The 16,717-nt window shown below is 46.8% G+C and overlaps 9 protein-coding genes across 9 annotated transcripts in view; 5 read left to right on the forward strand and 4 right to left on the reverse strand.

The window, feature by feature from the left end:
* Positions 1-1,374, forward strand: part of BABINDRAFT_37022 (glycoside hydrolase family 13 protein) — a gene marked incomplete at both ends in the record, with an annotated part of 8,911 nt that extends 7,537 nt beyond the window's left edge. Inside the window, one exon of the mRNA XM_019131797.1 lies at positions 4-1,374. Coding sequence (XP_018984635.1) covers positions 4-1,374 — 1,371 coding nt within the window. The remainder of the gene's footprint in view (positions 1-3) is intronic.
* A 785-nt stretch (positions 1,375-2,159) lies between these two features.
* BABINDRAFT_62688 (glycoside hydrolase family 13 protein) lies at positions 2,160-3,872 on the forward strand (the record flags this gene model as incomplete). The annotated part of the gene is made up of 1 exon (XM_019132393.1): positions 2,160-3,872. One exon carries the CDS (start codon positions 2,160-2,162, stop codon positions 3,864-3,866), a length of 1,707 nt encoding a protein of 568 aa, XP_018984636.1. The 3' UTR covers positions 3,867-3,872.
* On the reverse strand, positions 3,870-5,327 carry BABINDRAFT_161721 (protein kinase regulatory subunit). The gene has a single exon (XM_019128972.1). The coding sequence runs from the start codon at positions 5,293-5,295 to the stop codon at positions 3,919-3,921; it is 1,377 nt and encodes a 458-aa protein (XP_018984637.1). The 5' UTR covers positions 5,296-5,327; the 3' UTR covers positions 3,870-3,918.
* Positions 5,328-5,494: 167 nt separating this feature from the next.
* On the forward strand, positions 5,495-8,100 carry BABINDRAFT_161722 (mRNA splicing protein). Its single transcript, XM_019128973.1, has one exon. The coding sequence runs from the start codon at positions 5,548-5,550 to the stop codon at positions 8,002-8,004; it is 2,457 nt and encodes an 818-aa protein (XP_018984638.1). The 5' UTR covers positions 5,495-5,547; the 3' UTR covers positions 8,005-8,100.
* A 298-nt stretch (positions 8,101-8,398) lies between these two features.
* MST1 (threonine--tRNA ligase) lies at positions 8,399-10,028 on the reverse strand (the record flags this gene model as incomplete). The annotated part of the gene is made up of 2 exons (XM_019131124.1): positions 8,399-9,714; positions 9,969-10,028. 2 exons carry the CDS (start codon positions 10,026-10,028, stop codon positions 8,449-8,451), a joined length of 1,326 nt encoding a protein of 441 aa, XP_018984639.1. The 3' UTR covers positions 8,399-8,448.
* Positions 10,029-10,704: 676 nt separating this feature from the next.
* MIA40 (Mia40p) lies at positions 10,705-11,810 on the forward strand. Its single transcript, XM_019128974.1, has one exon. The coding sequence runs from the start codon at positions 10,780-10,782 to the stop codon at positions 11,749-11,751; it is 972 nt and encodes a 323-aa protein (XP_018984640.1). The 5' UTR covers positions 10,705-10,779; the 3' UTR covers positions 11,752-11,810.
* Positions 11,811-12,386: 576 nt separating this feature from the next.
* Positions 12,387-13,376, reverse strand: CDC73 (Cdc73p; the record flags this gene model as incomplete). The annotated part of the gene is made up of 1 exon (XM_019131807.1): positions 12,387-13,376. One exon carries the CDS (start codon positions 13,374-13,376, stop codon positions 12,387-12,389), a length of 990 nt encoding a protein of 329 aa, XP_018984641.1.
* Positions 13,377-14,158: 782 nt separating this feature from the next.
* On the reverse strand, positions 14,159-14,809 carry YPT7 (Ypt7p; the record flags this gene model as incomplete). Its single annotated transcript, XM_019131828.1, has 1 exon — positions 14,159-14,809. One exon carries the CDS (start codon positions 14,807-14,809, stop codon positions 14,159-14,161), a length of 651 nt encoding a protein of 216 aa, XP_018984642.1.
* Positions 14,810-15,630: 821 nt separating this feature from the next.
* Positions 15,631-16,705, forward strand: YKT6 (palmitoyltransferase; the record flags this gene model as incomplete). Its single annotated transcript, XM_019132148.1, has 2 exons — positions 15,631-15,734; positions 15,779-16,705. The coding sequence occupies 2 exons, from the start codon at positions 15,631-15,633 to the stop codon at positions 16,275-16,277; spliced, it is 603 nt and encodes a 200-aa protein (XP_018984643.1). The 3' UTR covers positions 16,278-16,705.
* Positions 16,706-16,717: the final 12 nt, after the last annotated feature.

Below are 16,717 nucleotides of genomic sequence, written 5' to 3' on the forward strand. Positions count from 1 at the left end.
GAGCATGACTGGTTCAAAGAATCCAGATCATCCAAGACCAATCCTAAGAGAGACTGGTACATCTGGAGACCTCCAAGAATCGATGAGAATGGGAACAGACAACCTCCAACTAATTGGAAGTCCCACTTCTCAGGATCGGCTTGGGCATACGACGAGTTAACCGACGAGTACTACTTGCATCTTTTCGCCAAATCTCAACCAGACTTGAACTGGGAGAACCCGGAAACCAGAGAGGCAATTTACAAATCAGCGATGAAGTTCTGGTTCGACAAGGGGATCAATGGTTTCCGCATTGATACTGCTGGGTTATACTCCAAGACCTATCCTATCAGAGATGTTCCCATTATTGTTCCTGACCAGGAGTTCCAGCCGGCGGAAGTGTACACCCACAACGGCCCACGTATCCATGAGTTCCACAAGGAGATGTTTTCCAAGGTCACTAGCAACTACGACGCTATGACCGTTGGGGAAGTGGGGAGCGGATCTCGCGAGGAATCGTTAAAGTATGTTAGTGCCAAGGAGAAGGAGATGAATATGATTTTCTTGTTTGATGTTGTTCTGTTGGGTGCCCAACCTACTGACCGGTACAGGCCTAAGAAGTTCACTCTTGTTGATTTCAAGGATGCGGTCAAAAGACAGTGCGAGTTTGTGTCTGGTACAGATGCTTGGTCGACGGTGTTCCTTGAGAACCACGATTTACCGCGTAGTATTACCAGATTCGGGAACGCGTCCAAGAAGTACCATGACAAATCTGGTAAACTATTGGCCATGATGGAAGCTGCCTTAACCGGCACGTTGTTCATCTACCAAGGCCAGGAGATCGGTATGACAAACTTTAGCCGTGATTGGGATATTTCGGACTATCAAGACATCGACTCCAAAAACTATTACAAACAAATCAAAGAGAAAAACGGCAACGATAAGAAGAAGATGCAGCAAGTGATGGACAACTTAGCGTTGCGCGCCAGAGACCACGCCAGAACTCCTGTGCAGTGGGACGATTCTGCGAATGCAGGGTTTAGCACTGGAAAGCCATGGATGAGGGTGAATGACAACTACAAGGAGATCAATGTCAAATCCCAGGTCAACGATCCAAATTCTCTTTTGTCGTTCTATAAGCAGGTCTTAAAACTTAGACAGGCTTACAAGAACTTGTTCATCCATGGTGATTTCGAAATTTTAGACCACGAGAACAAGGACATGTTCACATTCACCAAGACCCACGAAGACAAGAAGGCTCTTGTGGTGTTGAACTTTAGCGAAACAAACCAGACAATTCAATCTATCGAGGGTGAAATGATTCTTTCGAATGTTGATCAGGTGAATGGGTCTACCTTGTCGCCTTACGAAGGGAGAATTTACCTTCTCCAGTAGAGCGTATTTTTATTGTACTTTTTCTCCGCATTCTTTTATTAAATTACGGATTTTTTTACATAAATCAGAGACTATAATCTAGATACATAGAGCCATGACCTTGTGATAAGGGCAATTACCAAATCCTATAGACATTCACATATACTCAAAGGCTGAATATCAACAACCCACTTTTCAAGATACCCTAAATACACTCCTCTGCAATACAGAAATACCAGTACACTATGCATTTTTAAAGAACAAACCCTGACTCTGAAAGTATATTTACCCGCAGAGGACATTGACATGAGAAAACCTTGGCAACAGCTAGACCAGTATTGCCAGATGTTAGGCACTTTTTTCAAACGTTTTCGTTGTGGGGCTGTCAGGCTTTGCCTGACAGTACTTCTCCAGCAATGGGTATTTGTAAGCCAGAAGGAATGCCTGACGGTTTAACACGCAGTCAGTGTCACACCGCCAAGAATTTAGTATAATCCCGCACGAGAGCTGAGTAGAAGTCCCAATTCGGAAGAACAGCGCGCAGATTATTCCGAACCTGTAGATCGAGGGATTAACCACCCGAAAGAGTGTGGGGCTTCGGAGAATATTTCTTTTTCCCCTGCGGGGTTCATGCAGTCGAAACGTGGGCAAAAACGCTGTGCATATTCGCCTAGGTTACTGCATTGGGACACTACCCCCATAAGTGAAAGGTTAGCCCAACGGACACAAAATCTCCATATATAAGAGCATGGGTTCTCTTTATTGATTATTTCCTTCATGTTTCTTCTTTACGACACTCCGATACAATGACTGTTACAAAAACCTGGTGGAAAGATGCCACTGTTTACCAAATCTGGCCCGCTTCTTACAAAGATTCCAACGGTGACGGTGTGGGTGACATCCCAGGTATCATCTCCACCTTAGACTATGTCAAGGACTTGGGTGTGGATGTGATCTGGCTCTCCCCAATGTTTGACTCTCCTCAAGACGATATGGGGTACGATATTTCCAACTACGAAGGGATCTACCCAAAGTACGGTACCATGAATGATATGGACAACCTCATTGAAGAGACTCACAAGAGAGGGATGAAAATGATCTTGGATTTGGTCATCAACCACACATCCAGCGAGCATGACTGGTTCAAAGAATCCAGATCATCCAAGACCAATCCTAAGAGAGACTGGTACATTTGGAGACCTCCAAGAATCGATGAGAATGGGAATAGACAACCTCCAACTAACTGGGTTTCCCACTTTTCTGGATCGGCTTGGGCGTACGACGAGTTAACTGGCGAATACTATATGCACCTTTTTGCTAAGTCGCAGCCAGACTTGAACTGGGAGAACCCGGAAACCAGAGAGGCAATTTACAAATCAGCGGTAAAGTTCTGGTTAGACAAGGGCATCGATGGTTTCCGTATCGACGTTGCCAGCATGTACTCCAAGACCTACCCATTGGTGGATGCTCCGATAACCTTTACTGACAGAGAGTTCCAGCCATGTGGCCAGTTCTTCCTTAACGGTCCAAGAATCCACGAATTCCATAAGGAAATGTACGACAAGGTAACTGGAAACTACGATGCCATGACCGTTGGTGAGGTGTGCAAGGGTACCCGCGAGGAGTCTTTGGCCTACGTCAGTGCGAAGGAGAAGGAGATGAACATGATCTTCTTGTTCGATGTGGTACAATTAGGATACGGTGCGGATGACAGATACGAGTACCAAGGGTTCAACTTGGTTGACTTCAAAAAGGCCGTCCACGATCAGTGCGAGTTTGTGTCTGGAACCGATGCTTGGTCTACCGTCTTTATTGAAAATCATGACCAACCTCGTTGTATCACGAGATTCGGTAACCCTTCCAAGAAGTACCACGCCAAGTCCGGAAAGTTGTTGGCCATGTTGGAAGCGGCGTTGACTGGTACTTTGTTCATCTACCAGGGCCAGGAAATCGGTATGACCAATATCGGGCGTGACTGGGATATTTCTGACTACCAGGATATTGATTCGACCAACTACTACAAGGAGTTCAAAGAAAGAGTTGGTGGCGACGAACAGAAGTTGAGTAAGTTGATGGAGAACTTAGCGTTGGTTGCCAGGGACAATGCCAGGACCCCAGTGCAGTGGGACGATTCTGCCAACGGTGGTTTCTCTACCGCAAAGCCATGGATGAGAATCAACGACAACTACCCGGAAATCAACGCCAAGTCCCAGATCAACGATCCAAACTCTCTTTTATCGTTCTATAAGCAGGTCTTGAAGTTGAGAAAGGCCTACAAGGATTTGTTCATATACGGTGAGTTTAAGGTTCTTGATTACGAGAACAAAAACACCTTCACCTTTACCAAGACTCAAGCTGGCAAAACCGCTTACGTGGTCTTGAACTTCACCGAAGAAGAGCAACCATTTGAGCAGTTGGCCGACGGTAAGCTTGATTTGTTGGTTACCAACGCCGATAAACTTGAGGAAACCAAGTTGTCGCCATACGAAGGTAGAATCTACTTGTTGAACTAGTTAGCCATCTATAGAATTTAATGAACGTTTTTTATCATAGACTAAACCATATTCATCCATCTAGGTTGTAGACAATGTACTTCTCAAGCTTTAACAAAGAGTCATCCTTGATATCGGGTAGATGCTCCTCGTACTGGATGATCTCAAACCTAGGAAGAGAAGCCAGATACTTGATGAAATCCGGTAGGACCAAATCGTTCGGCAAAAAGTCACCGTTTTCTGCCCAGAAATTTCCACGACGCTCTGCCTCAGAAGCTTCCACTTGTTCCATTTTAAGGCGTAGCTCCTCTTGAATAATCTTGTTAATCTTCGCCGCAACTGTTTTTCGACGTCGGATTTCTATCATCATGTTATAGTAGGATTTGATGAATTGGTTGTAGTGCCCGATCAAGTCTTCGGAAAAATCAGAGATGCTCTCCATATCTTTTTTGAACTGCTGGTTGGAAAATCGACGTAAGCTCGTAAGACAGCTCTTCATAAGCGTTTGTAGGGGACTCTCGTCAGAGCCAACCAAGTCTAAGGATGCCAAATTAAGCGGCGACAAAGCATTCGCTTGCGCTAAGGCATTTACTTCTTTCACACAGAACTCATAGTTTTCAATAACCTCGATCTGAACCGTTTCAAGCGCCTTGGCAGCTTTCGGCAACTCGGCGGAATCATTAGAAACCACCCCAAAAAGCTCGCGGGTCTCGGAGGGATCGTATGCACCACTTTGCATCTCACGCACCTTCATGCATTGATCGTAGTGCTGAGTGAGATTCTGTATGATGGTTGCCATCTCCTGGCCAGCCTCGTCGTTGTCATCCAAGATCTCCGCAAGTTCTTCCGGAAGCGATGGTTCCCCTTCAGCAGAGGTAGCCAGATCGGCAACGACGGCCCTAAATTGTGTGCGATAACCCCCCATGACCGCATCGAACTTCTCAAAGCTGCTGGATATGCACTGCTTGAATTCTCTTTCGTGGTTCGCCAATGTCACTTCTAGTTCCGATTTAAGCTCCTCCATGTTGTTGGTAGATATAAAGTCAAATAACGTGCGGATCTCACCTTCAGGCTTTGAGTCGCGGTTTCTCTCTTTCAAGAGGAATTCCAAATATCCCTCATCGATGGCGGTGTCCTGCAAAACGGCAACTACTCTTTCCAAATCACGGATCTTCCTTTCTGCCAAGCCGCGAATCGTACCAATCTCAGTTTGTAGCTCCCGCTGTTGGTGTGCCATACATTCGTGAATGCGCTCCATAAGCCTGCATTGGGATTCAAGAAAGGCCGCTATGTATGGGGATCTGATGCTGTGGTTGTGGTTAAAGTCATCGCATAAGGAGCGGGTCTTCAGCATGAGAAGGTCTGTTTTGCTGCATGTTTGTTGGGCAGCTTGGAGCGTTGAACCGGCCTCCCGTATTAGTTCTGAGACTCTTCTGAGGCTTATATCCATTCGTTTGATTGTGTAGTAATAGGGTATATCCGGGAGCAATCAAATATGGAAAGCCCATGACTTTGGGGTATAGTCCTAGCCTGCATGTAGCCTGACTGAGAGGGTGCAGAGGGTAGTGCACAATGCAATACAGATAAGCCCCAGGCGGCACACTACCATATGAACTTTTTTTCTCGCCTTACATAGAGTGCCGATATCTGGCAGATCGAGAACTATATGACATAATAGCTACAAAGAAAGGAAGACTTTAGGATGAATTCTCAGACAAAGCGGAAATATGAATCTGACAACCTGAATCCCCTACCAGCGCCCGAGCCCAACTTCATGCGTTTCACCAAACTGTCCTCTACCCCTGATGCACTCATGGAGAGCGATGAAGAGTATGAAATACGGCCTCTGATGAAAAGTATGCTACAGCAAAACATTGACGATGAGTACTCAGATCTCGAGGATGATTCAGAGGGGCCGCTGGTGCCAGCACTGACCCAATCACCGCTTCTCATGACTCAAAGGCCAACCCCGACGGTAAAAGTTTCGCAGTACCAGGACAGCAAATTATCTGCAACATACGGTATTGGGGCCAAATTATTGCGACAAATGGGTTATGTCCAAGGAAAAGGTCTAGGGAAAGACGGCTCCGGGATTGTAAAGCCCATCGAAACAAAGCTTAGACCCCAGGGTATGGGTGTTGGGGGTATCAAAGAGTTCAAGAACAACATGCCAGGACAGAAAGATCTGGATCTGAGCGATGATGAGGGAGTAGCTGCAAAACCAGCTGTGAGTTTTACCAAGTTCCAGGAGAAAGATTTGTACACATTAATCCAAGAGTTGGGAGCAAAAAACGTGGCCATTCCCCTTCGCATTAGGCAGATCTCGGATGAGAATAGCTCTGAGGTTACTACGGATAGAGAAAAGATGCAGTTCATGAAGCTTGTGGGGCACTCCTCCGGGAAGAGTGACCTCTCTCCAAGCTACGACATTACTAGGCTTCGGAGTGAGTTGTCAAAGATCAACGATGAGTTAGCCTCAAACCAGGCAAACCGATTGCTTTCTGTACAGTCTGCGAAAGAACTCGAGACAACGCTGGAGAAAATGTCTTCTGTGACTAGCTTTTTGTCACACATCACACAGAAGGTTGACGGCATAAAAGCGCTTATCGATACCTCCGACCAAGATCTCTACTCTATAATTGCTCTGGTTAATACCAAACTAGGTGCCATTATGGATAAAGTTATCGGTCTTCCTGATCTGGCGTTGCCGTTGTTAAAAGACGACGGTTTTAGCGTCGAAGCGTTGCTTGTATCTATCTTCGAAGTTCTTTTCCACGATATGATCAAGCACGCCGCAACTACCGGCTCATCAGACTCAAACCGTGATCCAGCAATATCATACCTTCCCTGGGACTTGACAGACCTAGAAGGTTCCTCCAGAATACGGGATTGTCTACTCGCTTGGAAATTGATGGTGGTGGATCCGTTGGCGGCAAAATCCCTTATAGAATCATCCAATGACCCTTTGACCCTCAACTACTTCCAATCTATGGTTGCCAAGCAATGGCTTCCGAACTTTATGCATTTGCTTTCCGACGGGCAGCCTCTCATCAAAGAGCCTAGCTTGATAATCAGCATTTTCCTCGACTGGGAGTCCACCATTGGCCGAGAGTTCTTTGAGGAACACGTTTTGCTTGGAGTCCTTGTACCGAAGTTTGAGTTGATACTCCAGGAGCAATGGAAGGTATGCTGGAACAGTGCATCTTTGACGCAGCCTCATATATGGTTGCTAGACTGGATCGAAATCGTGGGCGCCCAGAAGCGAAGTATGACGAAACTAGTTCGAATGGTTTTTGATAAGTACATCTCGGCCATGTCTGTGACGTGGTTAACTGTCGGCCATGAATGTCTTCCAACTGGGCTTGATAAATGGGCACAAGCGTTCAGAGAGAACCAGCTTATTACCAATAATTGCCAGGCGGTGAAGATTCTTACTGAACAGATAATTACTTATCTCCACGGAAACTTCCGGATTAGTTTGAAAACCCAGGATTTAACCCCACTATGGGCGGCGATTGAGTTTCAGAACCTAATTCTACAGGACAACTCGAAATTTAATACCATCCTACGCCGGATCTTCTTCCCGGAGACAGAAAGAGTCTTATTGAGTTGGTTAAACCGCAGCAGTGTTGACCTTTATGAAGTATCTGTCTGGATGGAGATGTGGTATGATTGGTGGTTAGAGGAATACTGCCGCGATGACCCGCAGAGAGTTTCTGAGATCCGACTGGCATTTAGAATCGAATTCCAGAAACTCAACACCTTGATGGGAGTTCACGGTGAAACCTTCCGCGATACTGCCACCAGTCTACTTCCCCCTTCGTATACTACCGCTGCTGCGATAGTCCACGAAGTTTTCCTGCAAGTCGTCTACGATAATGTCGATAGAGAGGTGAATGTTGATGGGATTCCTACCGACTTGTTGAAGACCACGTTCAAGGATTTGATTGAAACCTATTGTGCCAATAACGATCTTTTCTTCCAAGCTCTGAACAAGTTCCATGATACGTTGGGCTTGCCTATTTTCCGGATCTCCCGCACCGGAACTAGTAAAAACTCAGTTTGCTGCTACTGGACTGAAGACGTGTTGTGGGTTAGCCCGAAGGATGAGTACACCCCGGTCAGCTTAGATGACTTGGCTAGTCTTGTTCCAACCTAATAGGACAACAGTTACACAGTATAGATAATGAATTAAAGGCACATCTACATTGTATTGAAGTGTACCTTTAATGAAAGTAATGCAGACTACCCGTCTTTCACAGATTGTAGCTATACTCTTGTGTGTGCTGGTTTTTTTAGCGATTGCACACACTTAGTTTTCAAAAATTTGACACTTAATCTTCAATAATTCTAAACAGAACCGGATTCGTATGATCTGCGTCTTGCCCGATGGGGTTTAAAGGGTTTAGTATGCCTGACCATGGTATATTCCCGGCTACGTTTTGACTTCAAGGCCTTGCCTCGTCGATAAGCATACATAAATTCGTTAGCTATGTTGACAGATCGGTATATGATACCCGATGGGTACCTTTTACAACTACGCTCCTTTCTCTAGGCTTACAACTTTCATGGATATCTATGTAATTGTTTTATATACAGTCAGCTATTCGTACTTCTTCTCCAACTCGACAAAGGTCCTGGCGGCCTCGTCAACGGTCATGGAGGTGATCTTTCTGCTGGAGCGGGATCTCATAGAAATGGTCTGGCTCTCAACCTCCTTATCACCAACCATGACGATATAGCTGTAAGATTTTGCGATAGCATCTTTGGTTCTGCTACCCACAGTCTCGTTTCTGGTGTCCACATCGACGTGGAAGTGGTGGCCGGTGAGCGGCGCGGCAGTGTTGATATTGCCGTCGACTATGTCGCCGCGCAACTGGGCAGCAACCTGCTCAGCAAAAGCGCCGTGCTTGTCCAATGACACAGGAATGACAATGGCCTGTCTCGGGTTCATCCAGAAGGGCCACTTACCGTCATAGTGATCGATCAATATAGCCAAGAAACGCTCTAAGGATCCGAATACGGCCCGGTGGATCATAATAGGGCGTTCCATAGAGTTGCTAGACGACTTGTACTTGAGCTCAAAGCGTGCAGGTAACTGGAAATCCAACTGAATGGTGGCGACTTGGTGCTCCTTACCGGTGTGGTCCTTGAGCAACACATCAATCTTAGGGCCGTAGAATGCACCGTCACCCTCGTTGATGGACCATTCCCGGCCAGTGGTCTCTAGTACTTCCTTCAAGTTACTCTCGGCAAGATTCCATTCCTCTACGGACCCGATGTACTTCTCCGGTCTGGTGGATAACAACAAGCGGTATTCGTTCAAGTCGAAGGTACGGTATACGGTATTAATCAACGTCAAAGTGTTGTCAATCTCCGCCTTAACCTGCTCACCGGTGCAGAAGATATGCCCATCGTCCTGGTGGAAGCGTCTGACTCTGGTCAAGCCGCTCAACGCCCCACTAGCCTCGTTACGGTGCAAGGACGAGAAGTCACTGAAACGTAACGGCAACTCGCCAACGGAGCGGTCAATCTTTTTGAAAACCAAACAATGACCAGGGCAGTTCATAGGCTTTAACCCATACAGCTCCTTTTCGATATCAGTCCCCTCGACCTTGAACATATCGTCCTTGTAATTGTCCCAGTGCCCCGACTGCTCCCATAACTGCTTTTTGTAAATAAGGGGCGTGATCACCTCGTGAAAGCCGTGCTTCAACTGTTGGTGCTTCATGAAGGAGACGAGCTTGTTAATCAAGCGCGTTCCATGCGGCAAGAAGAAGATGGAGCCTGGCGTCACAGGGTCCGTGAGGTACAACTGCTGCTTGTGCGAGATGGTGAGGTTGGTCAACGCCGCCGTATCCTCTTTGATCTGGGCAGCAGAGTGGGAGGCGCAGTAGCTTCTGGCGAGGGAGGCAGCCCCTCCGAGTCTCTGCGATAGGTGCCTTTGCAAATTCATTGGGGGCGGTCTTCGTATAAGGTGGTGGGATAGTGAGCTGCCATAAAAACCGTAGTTAAATATCTATGTCACGTGATATATAAGAGGGCCACACATGAAAATTTTTAGAATGATGGGCGAAAAGGGAGAGTTGGCGTATTATTCAGTTTTCGTAGTTTAATTCATACTTGGGCACAAAGCATAAGCTGTCTAATGGGACCCTCGTGTTGTTCATTAGTGCTCGTCATTTACGCGCTACCTTGATGTGGCTCAGGCGTTGCCAGACGCTGACTGGATTACACGCTCAATGCCATTACTTAATTTTTCGCTAATTCCATTTCATAGTATGCTATCATTGCCCAACTGGAGCCTGATAATAAGCATTCTCATCAGAGTCTCTCTGTTTAATAACCATCCCGCTTCAGACCGGAGACCCTATTCTGTAATGGCTATCGCATTCGTTCTTTGGTAATAATAGTAACATACAGGTTAAATTGTACGTCTAAATCCCATTGATCCAATCTATTTTGGATCCAACCCCCCCCACAAAGCCTGCTTGTCCATTCCAATCCACACTCAACGTTTCCGACGGCCCTCCAAAATGAGAATTCGAGAACAAGCATTGGCAGGCTGACCTGTCAATGCTTAAGTGTCAGGTGTAGAGACTCGCTTCTGGGGCTTGTATGAATGCTCATAACCTGATTAGAGTACCCAGTCTGGTAATCTGGATATATTCCAGTCAAGCTTCTGACCTCTTGATTTAAATATACAATATTTCAACTGTACTTTCACATCCCGTAATGTCAATGAAACTATGTGTTATGTCGTGTACAAGCTATAAAAATATCCACGCACGACCTCAAGCGTAGCAATTACTAAGCGCCGATAGAAGCCGAAAAACCGTTGGATTCCAGAATTTTCCACTTCCGAGGCGCTATATTTCTGCATCGTGCCCATTCTTCTTGCTCTCATATAACCCTATTTTTCTCCCTCCACACAATGCAGAGAGTTGCTTTAAGATCCACTTTGCGCACTGCTAGAACTGCTGCCGGCCGCCGTGCCTTTGGAACCAAGCCGCCTAGCTTCAACCCTACCGTCCCAAATAGTACCAGCAAAGTTATCTTGGGTTTGGCTGTGGCTTTCACTGGTTATGCCCTTGTTTTTGCTAAGGGTAGCAATAACGTCCCACACTCCGGCCCTACTGAGATCTTGAACAAGCCGGGTACTGGTGAGAGTGGCAATGATGATGACGAGGATGACGAGGATGACACCGAAGAATCCGATGTCGCAGAAACTGAAGAATCCGAAGCTACTGAAGAATCCGAAGCTACTGAAGAATCCGAAGCTATTGAAGAATCTGAAGCCGCTGAATCGTCCGAAGCCACTGAAGCGTCGGAATCTTCCGAAGAATCTGAATCATCTGAGGACCCACACGCCCAGTCTGCTGCCTACAACCCAGAGACCGGTGAGATCAACTGGGACTGTCCATGTTTGGGCGGTATGGCCCATGGACCATGCGGTGAGGAATTCAAGGAGGCTTTCTCCTGTTTCGTCTACTCCGAGGTCGAGCCAAAGGGCATTGACTGTGTCGAGAAATTTAAGAACATGCAAAACTGCTTTAGAGAGCACCCAGAGGTGTACGCCGAGGAATTGAGAGAGGATGATGCCGCTGAGGCTATTTTGTCCGAGGAGGAACAGCAAACCAGAGCCTCTTTGACCGAGCAAATCGCAGCCGAAAGAGAAGCCGCCAAGGCTGCCGTCGCCTCTATCGTCGAAGACATCAAGGAATCTGCCCAAGAGACCTTCGACGCCGCCAAGGGGACTGTCGAATCCACAAAGGAGACCGTTACCGAAAAGGTTGAGTCTGCCAAGGAAACCGTAGAAGCCGTCCAGGACGCCATCAACGAAAAGGTTGCTGAAAAGTTCGCTGAGACGGCCGAAGAAGTTAAGGAAGCTGTCACCGAAGCTTAGCCTTTTCTATAGACAATGTAAATACACCGGTAATATTAAGATTAGAGATTCAAGAGTGGCCATAGCAAATATGAGAAGATAGAAATAGGAAATGTATGGGAGCACTAAGAAAACGGACATTTTGTAAGGCCTAGTATCTAAGATCGCCCGCCCGGTCCTAATCCAAAGAGGAATCCGAAACCAACTGAGGCTATACCAGAAGTGTTGATACATACGGCTGTTGCGAACACCATCTTTAACCTGCTTTTCGACCGGATGCGCCGTATGTAAAACATTTAAAGTCGTTTGAGAAAAAGCCGATATCTTCTTTTACCTGAGATGAGAATGGCTTCACCATGCCGTGGTTCACATATAATGTATTCTGAGATGTAATCTTTCAAGCACTTTTAAAATGAGAGCCCATCCTCCAAATTTCAAGCTAGGAAATCAGTTTCAGCCCCGGTAAGTTTAATAGTCTCTCATTCTTAATGCCTATAAAACTATCCCTTTCTTTATTCTCCTGGAGTAATACATGCAGATTTGTCTTCTCCCAGAACCTCTCCTTTGTAACTACTCAATTTAGCCCCAGACACCGTTTCCTACCCTCCACTTAACCAGTGTAATCTTAACTCATTTATAATACATCTCACCTTTACCTACTTGCCCATGCCGCGGGCCAACATGCCCTTCTCCAAAGCGTCCCAGAAACCTTCGACCACCTGTCTGTCTCTGAAGCGTCTGTTTCTGTCCACTTCAACCAATTCCACGTTCCAGTCAGTGACGGACTTCGGCACGGCATCACCCGAAAACCCAACGTAGAAGCCCTTGATGCGTCTAAACAACTTGTGGGGGTTACTCCCATCAGGATACTGCTTAAACTGCCATGCCTGGCCAGTGGTGAAAATCCCAACGACCCTGTCCCAATACTCTGGCTTGGTCAACTGAGCGACGTTTTCCACCACGAGAAAGTTGACGGTTCCGCCTAACTTTGCGGACGTGCGCGATACCTTGAGTAGCGCGTTGCCACCGCTAGAGGACAAGTTCGCGGGGTCCACAAAGTCACCATTTTCCAAAAACTCCTTGATGTTGGCCATGGTCAAAAGCGCCGATGGCGACGGAGAGATAATGATGATCGGGTTTTTGTTCTTGGTAACGGCTGCCACAGACTTGACAGGTGCCGCGGTCTTCTTCTTCAACACGTTAACAAGCTTGATTTCGCACTCGCGCGCGACGTAGCTGAAATCGATCTGCTTCACGCCACGGAGGAATGAGTTGTGGTCGATCAAATCGCGCTCGTTGCTCACAATCTCCTCTAAGAACGGGTCCGCACGCGCACGTTTCGCTGCGCGCTCCTCTGCCGCGTCCGCTTTGCGCGCCTCTTTAGGCTCCTCAATGAACTGTGACTGGTCAGCCGATCCGCTGAGCCACGTGGTCAAATCCGTTCGGTGCAAAAATGTCAACGTCGGAATGCCCTTTGCCTCGCAGTCGCTGATATAGTCCGCGGCTGACGAGTCCACATGCTCCCACGCCTGAAAGACTACTCGTAACGACTGCTTTTGACCGTCAACTGCAAACCTAGTCTCTTCCGCGAGATCAAAGGTTGTAGAGTCAATCCTCAAATGAGTCGCGCTGGCGATGTCAGCCATCGGCGCGTCGGAATCCGCGCCCGCGAGAAGTTGGCGTGTTCCGTTTCCGATGATACTTTTTCTCAACAGGGTCAAGGAATCGGACATTGTGATGATGGAAGTCTGGTTGAGTGGTGAGTGCAATGGCTTGGTTTTGTGGTGCTTTTCTCTGAAATTTGAGAAAAGGTCCGCGCGCGGCTGTAAGTTCGCGAAGAGAAAAAGTGCGATAACGTGACGCGAAACGAAGGAATTAAATACGCTATGGGCTGTAAATTATATCCGTACTAAAGTATATCTAGCACTAATCTTGTCCGATTATTATGGTTATAGTTTTTTTTTTTAATTCCATTGATCGCTTTATACCCTTTTGAATTGGGACAGACCTTGGAGGTTTATCTCGCGATAGGACGCCTGTCGACAGAATTTTATGAATACTAGTAAAGCGTGAGTACCATACCACATGGATGTCAAAGAGTTTATCCAATTCGCCTAAGAATCGATCTGAACCGATGCCAGAAATCACCAAAATCCACAATGCTGCGAGGCGAGGCCATCATTTGGCCAAATCCACGAATATCTTTGCGACATTATCAAAGGCAGAACACAATGAATGTTAAGGTTATATAACCACCTAAATATTTCTAGCCATCCCTGAAAGCTAAGGAGAAAGGAGCATACTAAGACTTTAAGAGCGTTAACCAATATCCAAATACTTTCAAGAGAAACAGGCGTTTCAAGGGCGTTATGCCAAGAGCTGGACCCTACTGTATTGGAATAATGGCGTCTTGTAGCCTCTGATCTATCTAGCAACACCCCTTATTTCTCACAGGCTCAGAAATGTCCACACAGTCAAACTCCAAGGCGGGTTGGCTGGCCCTACTCACGCCCAACTCAGCACAGCGCTGGAAGATGGCACGCACTTCGGCATAGTTTTTTGCACAGCAGTCGCGCACATCGAGATCCAAATCCTCAATGAGACCGCGGTCCACTAAGGACTGGCCACGCGCGACGCTGGCGAGCGCGGCAAACTCGCGCGCCTGGCGCGTCGAGATTCGACGCTCTGTGTCGCGGTCTGACTTGTTACCCACGATAACAATCGCAGGACGGTCCACGTGGACATTTGCGAGGAAACCCTCGATCCAACGGGCGACATTCTGGAACGATTCCGGGTTTGTGAGGTCAAACACCACGACCGCGACATCCGCGCCACGGTAGAACGCGCGCACGAGGGAGTTGAAGCGCTCCTGGCCCGCAGTGTCCCACACCTGGAGAGTGGCCGTGACCGGCCCGTCAGGGCCCACAATTTCAAGTGCTGTGGTGAGAAAGTCGCCGCCGATGGTGGCCCGGTATGCGTTGCTGAACACATGATGGACGAGCTGAGTACGGAGTGACGTCTTTCCCACATGAGAGTCGCCTAAAAGCACAACTTTGAGATGCTGCTTCGTATCGGCCATTCCATACCAAGCGCTAGAAATGTGTGGGTGAGGTTTTGTGTTGAATTAAACGTTGTGTTGCAAATCGAAGCGTTGAAAGATAGCACATCCGATCGAGACGCCAAAACGGTTGGTGGTTATACAATGCACGTGGAAGCTTGTGCGTGAGAGGACAGGCAATAAAAATAGTGAAAAGATTGGTAATAATCAGAAACTTAATTGCATTGATATATTATAATGTGCAAAGTATTGACAGAAGGGTGATATTATTGGTCTGGCCGTGTCCCAATGGGTATCTAAACAGAGCTACGGCTGTACACCGTCGATATCGGCGGTGACAGTCACATGACGGCAGGAACCACGTTGTAAATCCACCCTGTAGCGAATATTCTCTTATTTTCCCGGTACCTATAGCGCTTACATAACGGAAATATCTTTGGATAGGCGTTAAACTGAATCAAGATTGTCATCTAAATTATTACATACTACGATGGACCGGAATACACCAGAGGTCGAGAACAGACCCCTCGCAGAGAGTTCATGGTCTGTTTGAGGTTTCATTCCAGGCAGATTACTCTTATCCACCTTAGAGCCAATAAATATGCCAAGTGGTAATATCTATAGACAAATTTATATTGACTAATAATCTTAATAAAATACGTGAACTTGCCATTTCACTCTGGGTTTCACTACACTAAACCAGATAAATAATCCAGGTAAATAATCCACATCTCACGTGACTTGGGATCGACAAGGCGTTTCGTGGCATCCTGCACATTTGTACACTTAGCTTTTGACCATGATCAGAGCAACCTCGACATCATCCCAAGCCAAACCACACAATGAAGCTTTACTATATTGGGATCTTAAGAAATACCGGAGATAAAGCCGTAGAATTATCCTCGGCCAGAGACTTGTCTCAGTTTTCCTTTTTCGAGAGGAGCAGGTATGTATCACGTTGCGACGCCACCAGCAATACTAACTCCTCAGCGTCTCCCAGTTCATGAACTTCTTTTCCGAGACGGTTTCGCAGAGAACCGCCGCCGGCCAGAGACAGTCGATTGAGGAAGGCAACTATGTCGGGCACGTATACGGCCATTCCGAGGGGCTTGCGGCCGTGTTGATCAGCGACAAAGAGTACCCTGTGCGCCCAGCCTTCACCTTGTTGAACAAGATTGTGGACGAGTACTTGTCCTTGCACCCACCGGTAGAGTGGAAGACTATTGCTGAGTCCTCCCCAGCGTTGAGCTATGCTGAGTTGGAGACCTACTTGCGCAAGTACCAGGACCCGTCCCAGGCCGACGGCATCATGAAGGTGCAGCAGGAGTTGGATGAGACTAAGATTGTTCTACACAAGACGATCGAGAGCGTGTTGGAGAGAGGTGAGAGATTGGATTCTTTGGTGGACAAATCTGAAACGTTGTCGTCATCCTCCAGAATGTTCTACAAGCAAGCCAAAAAAACAAACAGTTGCTGTGTGATTGTCTAGTGTTGGCGTCTCCACAGCCGGCAGCTTTGATCCTATGCTCTTACGTCTAATATAATTAATTGATTAGATGGCTAAAAGAGGCCATTATTGTAAATTTACCGTATTATTGGCTTTATTGATTCTCTTAATCTCTGGGTTGAACCCCTGTGTTGTGCATCAGCACTGCTCCCTTTGAGGGCTGGCTTTTATGGTGACATAAACAGTGACAGGGGTACTGAAATGGAAATGGGGGATAAAATGGAACAATTAGGAAGTAATAAATGATGGAAATGGATGATATGGGGAGGTTTCATAGTGGTAATCGACACACAAGGGTGTGATGTCTAATTGCGAGACTCGTACTCTCTGCGATATGTAATTGGGCTACAATCAAATGGACCATCATTTTCACTTTACACATTGTTAAAACATAGGAATAATATGATAATAAATGGAACCAA

Source organism: Babjeviella inositovora, assembly GCF_001661335.1.
Source record: "Babjeviella inositovora NRRL Y-12698 unplaced genomic scaffold BABINscaffold_7, whole genome shotgun sequence".
NCBI classification, from domain to species: Eukaryota; Fungi; Ascomycota; class Pichiomycetes; order Serinales; genus Babjeviella; species Babjeviella inositovora.